Source organism: Hipposideros armiger, unplaced genomic scaffold, assembly GCF_001890085.2.
Source record: "Hipposideros armiger isolate ML-2016 unplaced genomic scaffold, ASM189008v1 scaffold_207, whole genome shotgun sequence".
Lineage (NCBI taxonomy): Eukaryota > Metazoa > Chordata > Mammalia > Chiroptera > Hipposideridae > Hipposideros > Hipposideros armiger.
Window position 1 is genome coordinate 815,968 of NW_017731557.1, and position 13,912 is coordinate 829,879.

At 36.4% G+C, this 13,912-nt stretch overlaps 1 protein-coding gene across 1 annotated transcript in view; it reads left to right on the plus strand.

Moving 5' to 3' along the window:
• Positions 1–11,562, plus strand: part of BIRC6 (baculoviral IAP repeat containing 6) — a 211,100-nt gene extending 199,538 nt beyond the window's left edge. Inside the window, exons 71-73 of the mRNA XM_019653801.1 lie at positions 3,018–3,206; positions 7,395–7,529; positions 10,443–11,562. Coding sequence (XP_019509346.1) covers positions 3,018–3,206; positions 7,395–7,529; positions 10,443–10,622 — 504 coding nt within the window. The 3' untranslated portion in view covers positions 10,623–11,562. The remainder of the gene's footprint in view (positions 1–3,017; positions 3,207–7,394; positions 7,530–10,442) is intronic.
• Positions 11,563–13,912: the final 2,350 nt, after the last annotated feature.

Consider the following 13,912-nt stretch of genomic DNA (forward strand, 5'->3'; position numbering starts at 1 on the left):
AACCAAATCAAAGAATGAAATCCTGGACAAGACATACATGAAAGTAAAAGAAATTGGAAGTTAATAATTCCTAACGGGAGTCGGGTAGGAGCAAGAAGATGGCAAAATGGTGGATATTCTAAAGATAAGAATAAATTTGCAAGAATGGATAAGTGATGGGAATGTATAAAATTGCATGAATGTATAAAATTGTAGGAGACAAGATTGCCAACCAGCTGAGTGGCCTCGTAGACCATACAAAAGGGTTAAAATTTTTGTTTTGACAAAGATAGTGAAAGGAAGCTATTATATAGTTCTTGATTTAGTCAGTACTTAAACAAATTACATAGAGAACTTCTTGCAGATTTGCGGATGCTAATATGAAGCGAAAGAGGGAGGAGGGACCGTAACTTTAGCCTGTGAATAAAAGTCTAATTCTTGACTTTATGAAAATATCAAAGAATTGACTAAGAATCAGTTATCCTACATTACGGAATAAAAATGTATTGTTTATTAATTGTTAAATATTATGTATATTTAAGTTAACTTAAATATAACCATATGTATGTGATATACTATGGAATGTAGTAGGTATTTTCTGACTAATTATTACATCATTTTCAACTCATATTCTAACAAATCTCTAGTCAGATGTAGCTAGCTATGATAAATATTTTTTGTTTGAATCCAGGTAGCTCTTTTAATAAGTTTTGTTGATCAAAATGGAACTCATACTGACTGTTTTTTTGCATGCCCCTATTACAATAGGTAAAAATATTTTATTTTTAGAAGATAAGTGATTTTGTTTTTCCTTCTATTATCCCCTGGATGCATGCTGTCATTTTTACTAGAAAAAATAGCTTCTGTGTATTAAACTTACTTATGAGCACTACTACTTTACCCCCCATAAAAGAAAAGTTTAATTCTCGCAGCCATCCTATAATGTAAGTCGGTATTATCTCATTTTATAGATGACCAGAAAAAAAAAAGTTCTGAGGGGATAAATTACTCTGCCTACTGTGGCCTATGAGTTCACATATACACTGTTTGTTTCTCAGAGCTAGATAAATCCTATTGTTTTTAATATTGAAACAAATGTTTTTTGGGTTTTTTAAAAGATTTTATTGGAGAATTGAGGAAGGGAACAGCCAAGTTGTTGTCCTTGAATCTTAGTTGTGGAGGGTGCAGGTAGCTCAGCTCCAAGTCCAGTCGCCATCCTTGCTGCTCAGCTCAAGGTGCTGTGTGTTCAATCTTAGTTGCAGGTGGGCATAGCCCACCATTCCACTTGGGAGTCCAGCCGGCAACTTTGTTGTTAGGCGCACATGCTCTCACCAGCTGAGCCATCCTACCACCTATTGGCAGCTCAGCAACAGCTCAGTTCTGACGCAGCTCACTGGCTCATGTGGGAATCAAACTGGAGACCCTGTTGCTCCGAGCTCGCACTCTTAACCAACTGAGCCACTTGGCCGCCCCTCTGAAATCTTTTTTAAAAAGAAAAATCTTTCCTTCCAAGGATTTTATTAATTTACTGTTTTTTCATGCCCAGTGTTTTATTGGCTACAATAAAATGTGCTATAAATAAAATGACCCAACAGGTCAGATAATCCAAGGCTCCAGAAAGTCCATAAAATCAATATTATGAATAGCTGAATTCACTGAAGAAAAATATGGCAGCATTTATATACCTCCAAAAAAATACATGTTTAAAAATTAAATATAAAATTCCTTTAAAAAGCAAATACAAGGTAATGTCACCCAATGATAAAAGAACCCATGGTATAAATTGTTCTTTGAATTTAATTCCAAGAAATGTTAGTATTTTGTTGTTACCAAATGAAAACTATAGTCCAGTGTATTTTTTGTTTGTTTTATTAAGACATAAAGTTATTCCCAAATTTATTTCTCAAATGTAGTTTTCTGTGGTCTATATACAAAACATCCATTCTTTAAATTTCCTTTATTTGGTTTAGCTGTTTTAAACCAAATATGCTATGAATCTGGAATTTAAATTGTTTGAATCAACAACTGCCTGAAATTTTAAAAAACTGTTTTTTTTTTCCAAAGGAGGTGACGTTAAATAAATGAGTCCTGTGTTGTAGATTTGTGATTTAAATTCTTTTTCTCCCTGTGTCGAAAAATGGAGATTATGTCCTACTCGTATTAAAGGAAGTAGAAGATTATTTAAAAGGGAACGGGAAAGGACACACTAATAACTGTGTCCTAGAAGTGACTTTCAGAAGCGTCAGATTTGAGTTAGGGGAATGTATATAGCCAAAGGAAAACCACTTTCTTTCAATGATATATTTAGTTTCAGAAAGTTTTTAAAAATATGAGATTCTAGCTTCAGAATTATACAGGTTAAATTTCTTTTCTGTAGTTGACCTTGTCCTCAAAAACATGGTCACTCCGGGTCATGTTTAACCTAATCGGTTGGGTTAGATCATATTTTTCAAGTTCAAGTTTCCTTTTATTAATTTTTTAAGAAAATACATCCCATGACATTGTTTAATCCTCTTTCCTAATGAAAGTCCAATTGCTGTTAATCCTTTTTGCGTTATGAAACAGGCAGATGGTATCTAATGTTTTCCTGCCTCCGAAGATGTTATATTTGCTAGTTTATAGGTATATTAGCTAGCAGTATTTTATTAGCTGAGAATATGGAGAAACAAGGCTTCTGTTTTATAAATGGGGATCAGAGGTGGTCTCTGAGCCATGTCATCTTGACAATGAGAATTTCCAGGAATGAGGTTTTGTGATATTGTGGAAGTTAATTTTCCTTGGGATAAAGATAAAACGACTGCCTAATGCATAGTTTTCTTTACAAGTGAGTATTATTAAAAGTACATGATTAGCTTTATACTCTCTAAGAATTTAAAATATTTCAAAGTTATAATTATTATTAGTATAAATGTTATGATGATAAAAACAGAAGGAAGCACATATTAAAAGGGACTCCTAGTCGATGAAGCAAGATATTACTGGTTTACTGGTAGTAAAACTGTCCCATTTTAACTATTCTTTATTTTTTTGTTTTTTAGGTGTTAGTGTCTGTTCAGTCCCTTATATTAGTCGCTGAGCCTTATTTTAATGAACCAGGATATGAACGGTCTAGAGGCACTCCCAGTGGCACACAGAGCTCTCGAGAATATGATGGAAACATTCGACAAGCAACGGTTAAGTGGGCAATGTTAGAACAAATCAGAAACCCTTCACCATGCTTTAAAGAGGTATGTTCACTAAAATTCATAAAACACTTTATTAAAGCATTATAGAATATAACGTATTACTATTGGACTTGCCTTTATATTTAGAGTATCTGCAGTATACTAAACTTTACTTATAGTTTTTAATCATAATTATTAAAAAGTCAGCAATAATGTAACAGATGAATTTTAAAACCACCTACTTCCTAAAACGCATGACTATATTTTGGTACAGTTTTATTAATTCTTTATTTTTAATAGTTATCATTCTACTAGCATCTGTCTAGATGTGTTTCTAAAATATTCCTCATAAAAATTTTTTTTATTAAACTCAAGATACTTTCTAAAGTTGACTTCTGTATCATTTAAGTCACATATTTCCATGTCTTTTAAGTTCATTTTCTGGAGACAAGATACTTTCTAAAGTTGTCTTGCAAATAGAAACTTTGCTATTGTACTAATATCTGTGTGTGAGCATTGAAAAAAAGACATTTGGACTAGAGAGTTTCTGAAACCTGTCTTGATATTCTCAAGTGCTTTTATTTCACCACATCCTGAAATGTGACTCTTTTTCTGTGGTTAGTTGTCTCTCCATAGTCTGCCTAAAATATGACTGTATTTTTCACCTGTCATATATTACTTCATCACATCTTACTTTAACTGTGTCATGAAACTTTTTGTTGTTGTTAAAATTGTTTTCCTTGATCATTAGTTTCTTAAACTGTGCCAGAAACTCAACGGTTTAGAGGAATAATTGACATGCTTTCCTGACATAAAATTGATCTTTAATATAGCTAAGGAAATAATATGTGTGACTACTAGATGTAGCATCATACATGAAGCCCTCTTCATAAAATATTATTGATGAATATACTCTGAAGGTATATAAAAAGAATATTTTTTCTTCTGTTATTACTAAATGAATTTATTGGGTTGTCGGAAAAGTCATGACATATTTTTTCTATGTTTTTCGTTGCAAAAATGGGTCATGACTTTTCCGACACCCCAGTACATTTTGAATGACAAAGTTGGACATTTTTTTTTTTTTTGGAAAGGCGTGCATTTTATCTTGAAATGGTATGGGAAATCTCTTTTCTTAACATTAAAGGAAATACAAACATGCATTTATTTGTGCTCTTAAGCATAATATTCTGTCCCTTCCAGCTTCAGTTACTTAAGTAATATATTTTCCAACCGTATTGACTGTCAACTGTTATTAGACACTTAAGTACTCAGAACTCAAGGATAAATGAAACTCAGTTTCTGACCTTGAAAAACTTTTTTTCCTCCTGTGGGTACCATAAAATAATTTTTCATGTCCTTATGGCTCCAATAATGAATCCAGATATATATAAACTACTTGTCAAATCCACTAGAATGTATAATAGTCATCTCAGACTTACCACTGTAAAACTCAACTGTAGATTCTTTTTTCCTTCCCTCTCTCAGAAAAGCACCATCATCATCTACGTCTAAAACTTTAACCAACCATGACTTCATTTTTATCCAACCATGACTTCACATACCACATTCAATATATTGACAGATCCTGTTGGCTCCACCCTTCAAAACATAATCAAAATTTGTTAGTAAAACCATCTTCACTGTGGCCAGCTGATTTCAAGCCATTACCTCTTGCTTAGACTGTGGAAGTAGTTTCCTAACCGGTTTCCCTGCTTCCACTTTTGTCTTTCTACAATGATTCTCCACACATAATCAGATCAGCTCACTCCAATGACTTCCCACTGTATGAAGAAGAAACCCGAAAGTCTTTACCGTGGCCTGCAAAGCCCTATATTGTCTGGCCGCGGTCTACTTATTCTTCAGCATCTCTAAGAGTTTAAAGGCTCTTATACCAAATTTTAGGATGTGGAGCAGCTGGAACTCTGATACACTTCTTTTTTATTTTAATTAGTATTTATTGGGGTGACAATGGTTAGTAAAATTACATAGGTTTCAAGCTGATAAACTTCTGATGGGAATACAAATAGGTATAGCCTTTCTGGAATACTCTTTGACAGGATCTGATAAGTTGAATATATACCCTACAACTAGCATTCTACTCCTTGGTATATTTTCAATAGAAATTGTATACATATTAGGTATACAGAATGTTCATAGCATTATTCACAATGGCAAAAAATTGGAAACAGTCCAATTGTCCATTAGCAGAATGAATAGACAAATTATGGAGTATTCATAAAATGGAATACAGCAATGTAAATGAATAAACTGTTGCACACATTAATGTGGACAAACAACATACACATAATATAGAGCATAAGAAGCCAGGCACAAAAGAGTACTTTCCATATGATTCCATTTATAAAAAGTTTAGAAATGAGTAAAACTAGCTTATGCTTAAAGAGGTCAGGATAGTGTATTCCTTTGAGGATTCCTGGAGAGAGGGAGCAGAGGGGGTCTTCTGGTAATGTTCCGTATCTTATCTGTTAGAGATTACATTGGCGTGTTCACCGTTGGAAAAGGTGTCCAGTTGTACACATGTGATTTGTGCACTTTACTGTATATGCTAAACTTTAAAAATATATTGAAAAAATTTATAAGTGCATAACACTCTGTCAGTGTATAATTTGTAGGTTCGTTCATGAAAATATTTTTTTTCTGGAAGAGTAAACTGTTAATACAAGGAACTCAAGTTGGGGGATGACTTTTACAATAAACAAATAAGTGTAATTTGAAACAATAATCCTTCTCATCCTTTAGAACCTAGCTCACATTACAGGGGACATTCTTTATCCATGAGTGCTTTTCTAATTCTCCCCATCAGATGTGACTTGCTCCCCTTTGAGTCCCCTGAGATTTTTTTTTTTTTTAAGATTTTTATTGGGCAATTGGGGGATGGGAACAGCACTGGGGAATTGGGGAAAGGGGAACAGACAAGTTGCTGTCGTTTTGTTCTTCAGTCTAGTTGTGGAGGACGTTGCTTCACTGGCCCAAGTTGGCACCATCATTGCGCTCTTCCCGGGCGAGGCAGATCAGTCGTCGGCTTCTAGATGGCCGCTCACTGCGGCTGCTGGCCGCTCACGCTGGCTGCTGGCTACACACGGTAGCCCATGGCAACCCACTGCAGCAGGGGCTGCAGCCTACGCTGTCGCCGGTGACTCATGGCAGCCCAGCTCCAGGTTGAGCTGTTGTTCAGCATCTTAGCTGTAGAGGGCAGTGTCACTGGCCCTCATATGTGGGATCCGAACCGGGGCCCTCTGGCATCCCAAGCCAGCTCTTAACCAACGCGCCACTCGGCCGGCCCCCCTGAGATTTTTTTGTTTGTATTTTGAGTATTTTTTTCTGCTGTACTCTGCTCCCATCTGTTCTGTGGTTATTGTGATTCTTCATGTCAGGCTATGTCTTACTACTTTTATATCCCTGTAGGCATCAAATGCAATAACATTAAATGTATTAGGATTTTATTGGTGTTTATATCCATTCCTAGGGTTTCCTAATGATTTTTCCTTGTAGGTTAATACAAGGAAAATTCCCTTTCTTTAGGGGAGATAAGCTCATTTGACAACATGGTAGCTCACCCAGAATACAGAGTAGTATTTCCAAATTGATCTGTTTTCTAACTTAAATTTGTCAGAAACCGACTACTACAGGCAGAAATTTTACTCAAGTTTTTCAGATTTTTTTTAATCCAACTGTAAATTACATTAATTGGAAGGAAATTTAATTGTATAAAATCCTGCCCATAAATTAACCAGAAGATACAATTAAGAAAGCAGTGATCGTGCCCTTCTTAGGGCCCCATTCTGAATGCCTCTGACATTTGGAATGTCTGTAGTTTATGGAGGTGTTCTTTGAGTTCTCTTTTAAAGATACACATTTTGACAGATTTTTCTGTTGTCCATACTTTTCTAATTGTTTTCTCCTGGTCATTTATTTGTTCATTTACATTCACCTTCTCAATATATTGCATTATATATGCCTTATTCTCTCTGGATAGGATTAACTATTTGAATATCTGATTAGGATTGGGCATTATTTTCTGCTATAGAAGTGGGCATTTCAACACGTCATCTGATGTTATAAACCTGATTCTTCCCTGTTAATAGTGTAGAGTTGACTAAATTGAGTTTTATGGAGAGAAAAACATTGCACTGTCTTTTAAATTTCATTTCTTTGTAATGCCACATACTTTGTCTTTTAATTTCTGACCTGAATACATTTTGTCCCCTTGCTTGTTTTATTCTTAAGGTTATACACAAACATTTTTACTTGAAAAGAGTTGAGATCATGGCCCAGTGTGAGGAGTGGATTGCCGACATCCAGCAGTACAGCAGTGATAAGCGGGTAGGCAGAACCATGTCTCACCATGCAGCAGCTCTCAAGGTGAGTTCGCCTCCTCACAGGAGCCCTGTTGGTACTTCAGAAGAGGATGTCTGTTCATGGACAGAACCATGGCCACCAGGTGGTAAAGGGTGGTAGGGAATCAAAGGAACATAATAGTTATTTTTTAGGTCTAAATTGGTACCCAAAAGTCTATAGAAAAGATACGTTCATTTTGACAATGAATTGAGAGTTTGTAAAATTAAAAATCGGTACAGGGGCTGAGCCAACAGAGTTTTATATAGTTGTTTGAAGGTGATGACAACCAAATGTGCTCTGCAAATGATTTTTTATTCCTTTAGCTTTTCCCTAGGGTTCTTAACTTCCAGAATTTTCTTACTTGGAGTAATGTGGGAGATGGTAGCTGTAGAGCCTGCAACAGCTGATTGGTGGAATTGTCTGTGATATGACTCTTGTTTTGGGGGTGGCGGGTGATTATTTTCAGTGTGGATGTTCATGAAATGGAAATGCAAAATAGGATGGTTTTAGAGATTTCCTTTTTCTATGTGGGACTCATTCCTTCATTAATCCACCCTATTTTCGCTGCCTCTGTTTATCCTCCACCAATTATTTTTCCTTTTCCTACCTTCAGTTTTTTCCATATCTACTGGTTCTTTTCCTTCCAGCTTTGAAACCATCTTCACTTAAAATGACTAGATGATGATAAAAAGGATTTGTTAGCTTTTTAGGTGTGGTTTTTAAAAAGATCCCTATCATTTCGGGTTACATGCAGGAATATTTATCAATGAAAAACCACATGATAACCTGGGGTTTGCTTCAAAATAAAAAGAGAAGGGTCAAATGGTGTGATAGAGATGAAACTAGACTGGCTATAATTGATAATTGTTGAAGTTAGGTGATAGATATACATGAAAGTTTATATTCTGCCCACTTTTGTATATGTTTGAAATTTTTTATTTTAAAACTTTTAAAAAGAAAATTATTTTCCTCTTCAACATTTGCATACCCCAAGCTAATTTTATTTTGCCACTATTATTATAAAACTCTGTCTCTTCTTTTACTATCAAACTAGAGCAATTAACATTTCCACCTCCATTGTAAAACCACCCTCTCACTAGCTAACCTTTTGCAGTTTAACTTCATTCTACAGTTGCCCACCCTCCAGTTCTCAAAGGCAGTGACCCTGGCTCACCTCTCTGTTCACTCATCTCTCCTCTCCAGGGCTTTACAAATTCTTACTTTTCACTTGCTCTACTAACTCGCTTCCACTCAATTTTCAGCTTAAATTTCACTTCATAGAAGCCTGCCATGACTTTTAAATTAGATAATTTTAGTATAAGCGTATAGTATATCAAATATAATATGCCTACCTATTAAAACACTCATAATACTGGTGTAATGTTTGTTTTTTCTACTGTACTTTTCCTCCCTCCCTCCCTCCCTCCCTCCCTCCCTTCCTTCCTTATCAGTTTCAGGTGTACAAAGCAACGTAATAGTTAGACATTTAAACCCCTCATAAAGTGATAACCCACCCCCAAGCTGCTACCCTTCTGACATCTTATATAGCTGTTACAATACCATCGACTATCTTCCCTATGTTGTACTCCACATCCTGTGACTATATATACCTATATATTTAGTTATAGTTGACATTCAATATTATTCTACTTCAGCTTCAGGTATCTATCACATTGGACACAGCCTATGACGTGATCCCCCTGATAAGTCCAGTGCCCATCTGGCACCTTACATGATCTTTACAACACTGTTGATTACATTTCCCATACTGTATTAACTACCAATTTGTATTTCTTAATACCTTCGCCTTTTTCATCCTGCCCCCAACCCTGTTTCCATCTGTCACCCTGATCTAGTACCTATCTGGCACCATACCTAGTTATTACAATATTATTGACTATATTCCTTATGCTATATCCGGCATCCCCATGACTACTGTGTAACAAACAACTTGTACTTTTTAATCCCTTCCCCTTTGAAACTTTACAAGTGGCTCCAAGTGTGTAGTTAGTTACTTTATCTTGTTATATGCCCTAAACCTCCAAACAAAATTTAGGTTCTGTGAGGTCAGAGATTATATCTTCCTCACTCTATTCATTGCTTTTACGTTATCAGTGTTGAACACAGTGTCTGATACATAAAAATTGTTCTGTAAATGTTGGTTAGTTCATTTTCAAAGTCAGATTTGACACAACTAATTTTTAAAGCCATTGATTAGTGTGATATTGGTGGCCATTTCTCTCCCACTAGAACATTATAAACCAAAATTAAATGTTTGTAGACAACCAACCACTCTCTGTTACATGCTTTCCTAAATGACATTCTAGGATAATACAAGGTTATGTAATACGTAATCTCTCTAGATCTTTTTCATTTACTTGAGTTTAAAAAAATTCTGATGATAAAATTATTTCTAAGGTTTGTTCTGAGCATTGAGACAATTAGTGTGAAACATTTTGCAAACGTTCTACATAGGGCCTAGTAACTGGTAAATACTTGCTTTCATTCACTAAAATAGTAACAGGTTTATTTTAATTTATTGACTTGTTTCTCAAATATGTTTGTCCAGAGGCAGCATGTACTACAAGTCAAGAGGTTACTCTCTAATTTAAAAGAGTCTGGGTAGCAAATGAATGGTGTCCTATAAGTCATCAGTAATGCTCTTACTATATACATGGTTTGGGGGCAGGAGTAGGGTTTGCAGGTGTGCTCCTCAGGGCTCTACAAGAACATTTATTTTCAACATCAAGTATTTTGAGAGAGATTTTTTGCCAATTTTGTCACTCTCTGTTACAGTTGCTAGCATAAGGAAGGTGCTCAATAAATATTTGTAGGCATATTCTTTGGATTTTGTTTTAAACTCAAGTCCTCCCTCAAATGATGTTGTGTTAGAATCCCTGGGTTTACACTTCTCACACCATTTATTTTCCCGTGTAGCGTCACACTGCTCAGCTCCGGGAAGAGCTGCTAAAACTTCCCTGTCCTGAAGGCTTGGACCCGGATGCCGAAGATGCCTCGGAGATGTGCAGTGCCCCAGCAGGCGCTGAGGACACGCTCATGCACGATCAGGTCAAACCCAGCAGCAGTAAAGAACTCCCTAGTGACTTCAAATTATGAGCTGCGTTGACATGGACTTCATAGACACAGGCTTTGAAGCACAAGCCAAATATGTCAATATTTGTATGTAAGAAACTAATTATGTAATAGGTAATGAAACTGAAACTATACTATGCCCTTAAGGAGATCCAGTTTAATTCAAGGTGATCTTTTATTTACCTGTACAAGAGTGTAAACTTTTTTGTGCTTTTATTTTTCAATTGTGAGAACCACTGATTGGTATGTTGAACAAATTTGTGTATACAAAGAAATGGGTAAATCACTGATATATAAGGGAAACTACCTTAGGAAAGGATGTTTACTGAATGTTTATTTTATTTTTTTTTTTACTGTAGAGTGAGAGGTTGTTAACAAAGAATATATATTGGTCATTCTTACAACTACTATTTAAAGTCAGCAACTTTTCACTGAATTTGATAGATTTTATGTTTGGCCATATCGTCATGCTCATAGTTGATTTCTGAAGACCTACATACACGTCAATAAAAGTTACATGGACATACTCCCTCTTTTTTGATTTAGTGGTACATTTTTTAAATGATAAATCTGCCATAAAATGCATTATAGCTGGAGACTTGCACTTGTATGGATGAATTTATTACATCAACATATTTAATTTTATGCCTTCTAATTCTAAAATGCAGAAAAAATAAATGAACATGATTTTATTCTATGCCAACATTGGGCTTGTGAATGTATCCGTTATTTGAATTGAAGGAATGGTCAATTTGAAAAGTCTTAAACTGATTTTTTCCTCAAGGGCTCCTTTTTTCCTGGACTCTGGTTTTCTTACTAAAGTCACATGTATGTATTGAACACTGAGGCTCTGTAGAGCAGAGAGGAAGTACTTCTCTGGTGCTGTTCCAGTACATGCTGTACCTGCCATATAGGCTCATTTTCATGCAAATTCTAGAGCCAAATAAATAAAGACTTAGGCGTATTAGTATGTCTTATTTCTAAAACAGTTTGCCACGTGTGAAATGCTATTTTTGTAAAGAACTGGACACTTTGAAGACCTAAGCATGGGAAAGGAAAGGCGGTTTTCCAAGACCAGTTATCACAAAGGAAAAGCTACGGTGATTCTTGACAGTATTTATATAAAGCGACACATGGGAACCCTGAATCTGGAGCAGATCAGCAAGAGAAGCTGTGTTCTAAATAGTGAGTTACAGTCTGAAGAAAAAGGGGAGCGAGACGGTACAGAGCTCCGTATGCCAGGACAGACAGTGTGTGACCAGGACATCAGAGGTGCTCAAAAAGTGTTAGGTCTGCTGGGTAGCAACCTATACCAAGAATGACAAAATTGTCAATTATTGGGTTGCCGGAAAAGTTATGACATTTTTTTTATGTTTTTCATTGCAAAAATGAGTCATGACTTTTCCGACAACCCAATAAATGTCACCCATAGACATACTAGCTAAAAACATTATTAGCAATAAAAAGTAAAAGGATAGTGATCAATCCTGCTTTCTTTTTTGTTAGATTTTTGGTCTGTCAGGGTCTCATCAGGATGGATGATAAACGCTGTTACCAAGTAAATTATTTCCCTCCCATTTTCAATTTTATTTTTAATCATTAAAATAAGGTTCCGTCAGTCATTTTCCCTACCCAACACCCATTAGTCCTTAGAATGCTATTTTATAAAAGGAAAGTAACAACACTAGTACTTTAAGGTCCAATTCATGTTTTTAAAAAACCAGGGCCTAAAAGTCTAAGTTTGACACCAATTACATTAAAATTGTTCCATCTGGGATCCAGACTTTATGCCAGCAAACATTTGAGCCCTCACTTTGTACTATGACAGGCTCCTGTACTTGAGAGTTGAATGACAAACATAAGAACGTGTCAATTCAATTTGGTAAGTTTTCTGACAGGGTTATTTACAGGGTGCTGTTGGGAGTACAGAGAAGGCACTGAGGTGATATGGTCGGAAAGCTTCCTAAAGAAAGAGATCCTGAGTCTTGAAGGGTGAAGATAAACAGCCCGGCAGAAAAGTTACTCCAGACGAGAGCAAAAGGAGAGCTCGAGTTAATGGCACCACGTTAGATACTATTGGATTTTAAGAGAAGGGGGGGATAGTCGAACTGGATATTGGCTGTAGTGTTAGAAAGATAGGAGGGGTTGGGTCATGGGAGACTGTGTTAAGGAGCTTTGACATCACTCTGATAAAGAGCTCTCAATGGGTTTTAATTGGGGGAGCAACCTGGTCCGATGGTGTTTCAGGAAGATCATTCTGCCAACTGTTGGGAGACAAGGAGGTCAATTAAGAGCCGACTCTAGAGTTTAGGTGGTAAGTCATAAACTGGAACAATGAAAGGGTTGTAGAAGAAGAGACAATGGGCAGAACTTGGGGAAATATATGAGAATAACTTTTTTTATTTCGGTATGAGAATAACTTCAGTGTGTTTACAGACTGAGGAATCAGTGGAGGAAGGGTGAGTGCAGGCCTTGGAAAAGGATGGACCAGAGACCAGCAGACAGGATGGCCTAGGTCCCAGAGCACGCGCAGAAGACAAAGAAACTTGGAAACAGGAAAGCCAATTGTTCATGAAACTATGAACCATGAAGGTGTTATCTGAAAGAAAAGTACAAAAAGAAACTGCTTAGCTACTAATAATCTAGCATTAAGACCAGTATCTGCAAAGTCAGACAAATGTAGAAAGTACTGTAAACGTTTTTTCTTTGATGTCCTGTAATTTGGCTTGTGTAGGATAGACGGGTAAGGTGAGATGTTCCAGTTAGTGTGTCTTTAGTTGGTGAAGGGCCAAGGGTTTTGGTTACCCCTCCTATCCAGTCGTGACCAATGTTTTGTAAAATTCACAGAAAAGGTTGCAGCATCGTCACACTATTACTTCCTCTCACTTTTCGAAGCCCGTGGCCAACTGGTAGCAGCCTGTAGCGCCTGACTTGAGCGGCACTGTGCTCAACAGCTAAAGTGAGAGGAGGTCCCCATCCAGCTATTACTAACCCCCTATTTATTCCTTTAACCAAAGCTGATTATTTGGTAGACAAATGTCTACATTTGCATTTTTTCACCATTCTATATACTTTGCCACAGTTTAAAGTTAATACTCTGGTTATGTCCTTGTATCAGTGCTGGAATATTATGAATTTGCTGAAACACAAGCTTCAAATCTTGGGAGATAATGAGACTGGTTAGGCCTAAAGATTCCAAGATGGAAACACACGTGCCCACTGGGTCAACCTAGACACAGGAACAGACCCAATTGCAGATCTTGAGGAGTTAGATGGACTCAGCAGGACCAGTCAGCCCGGGTCTGAGGACTGGA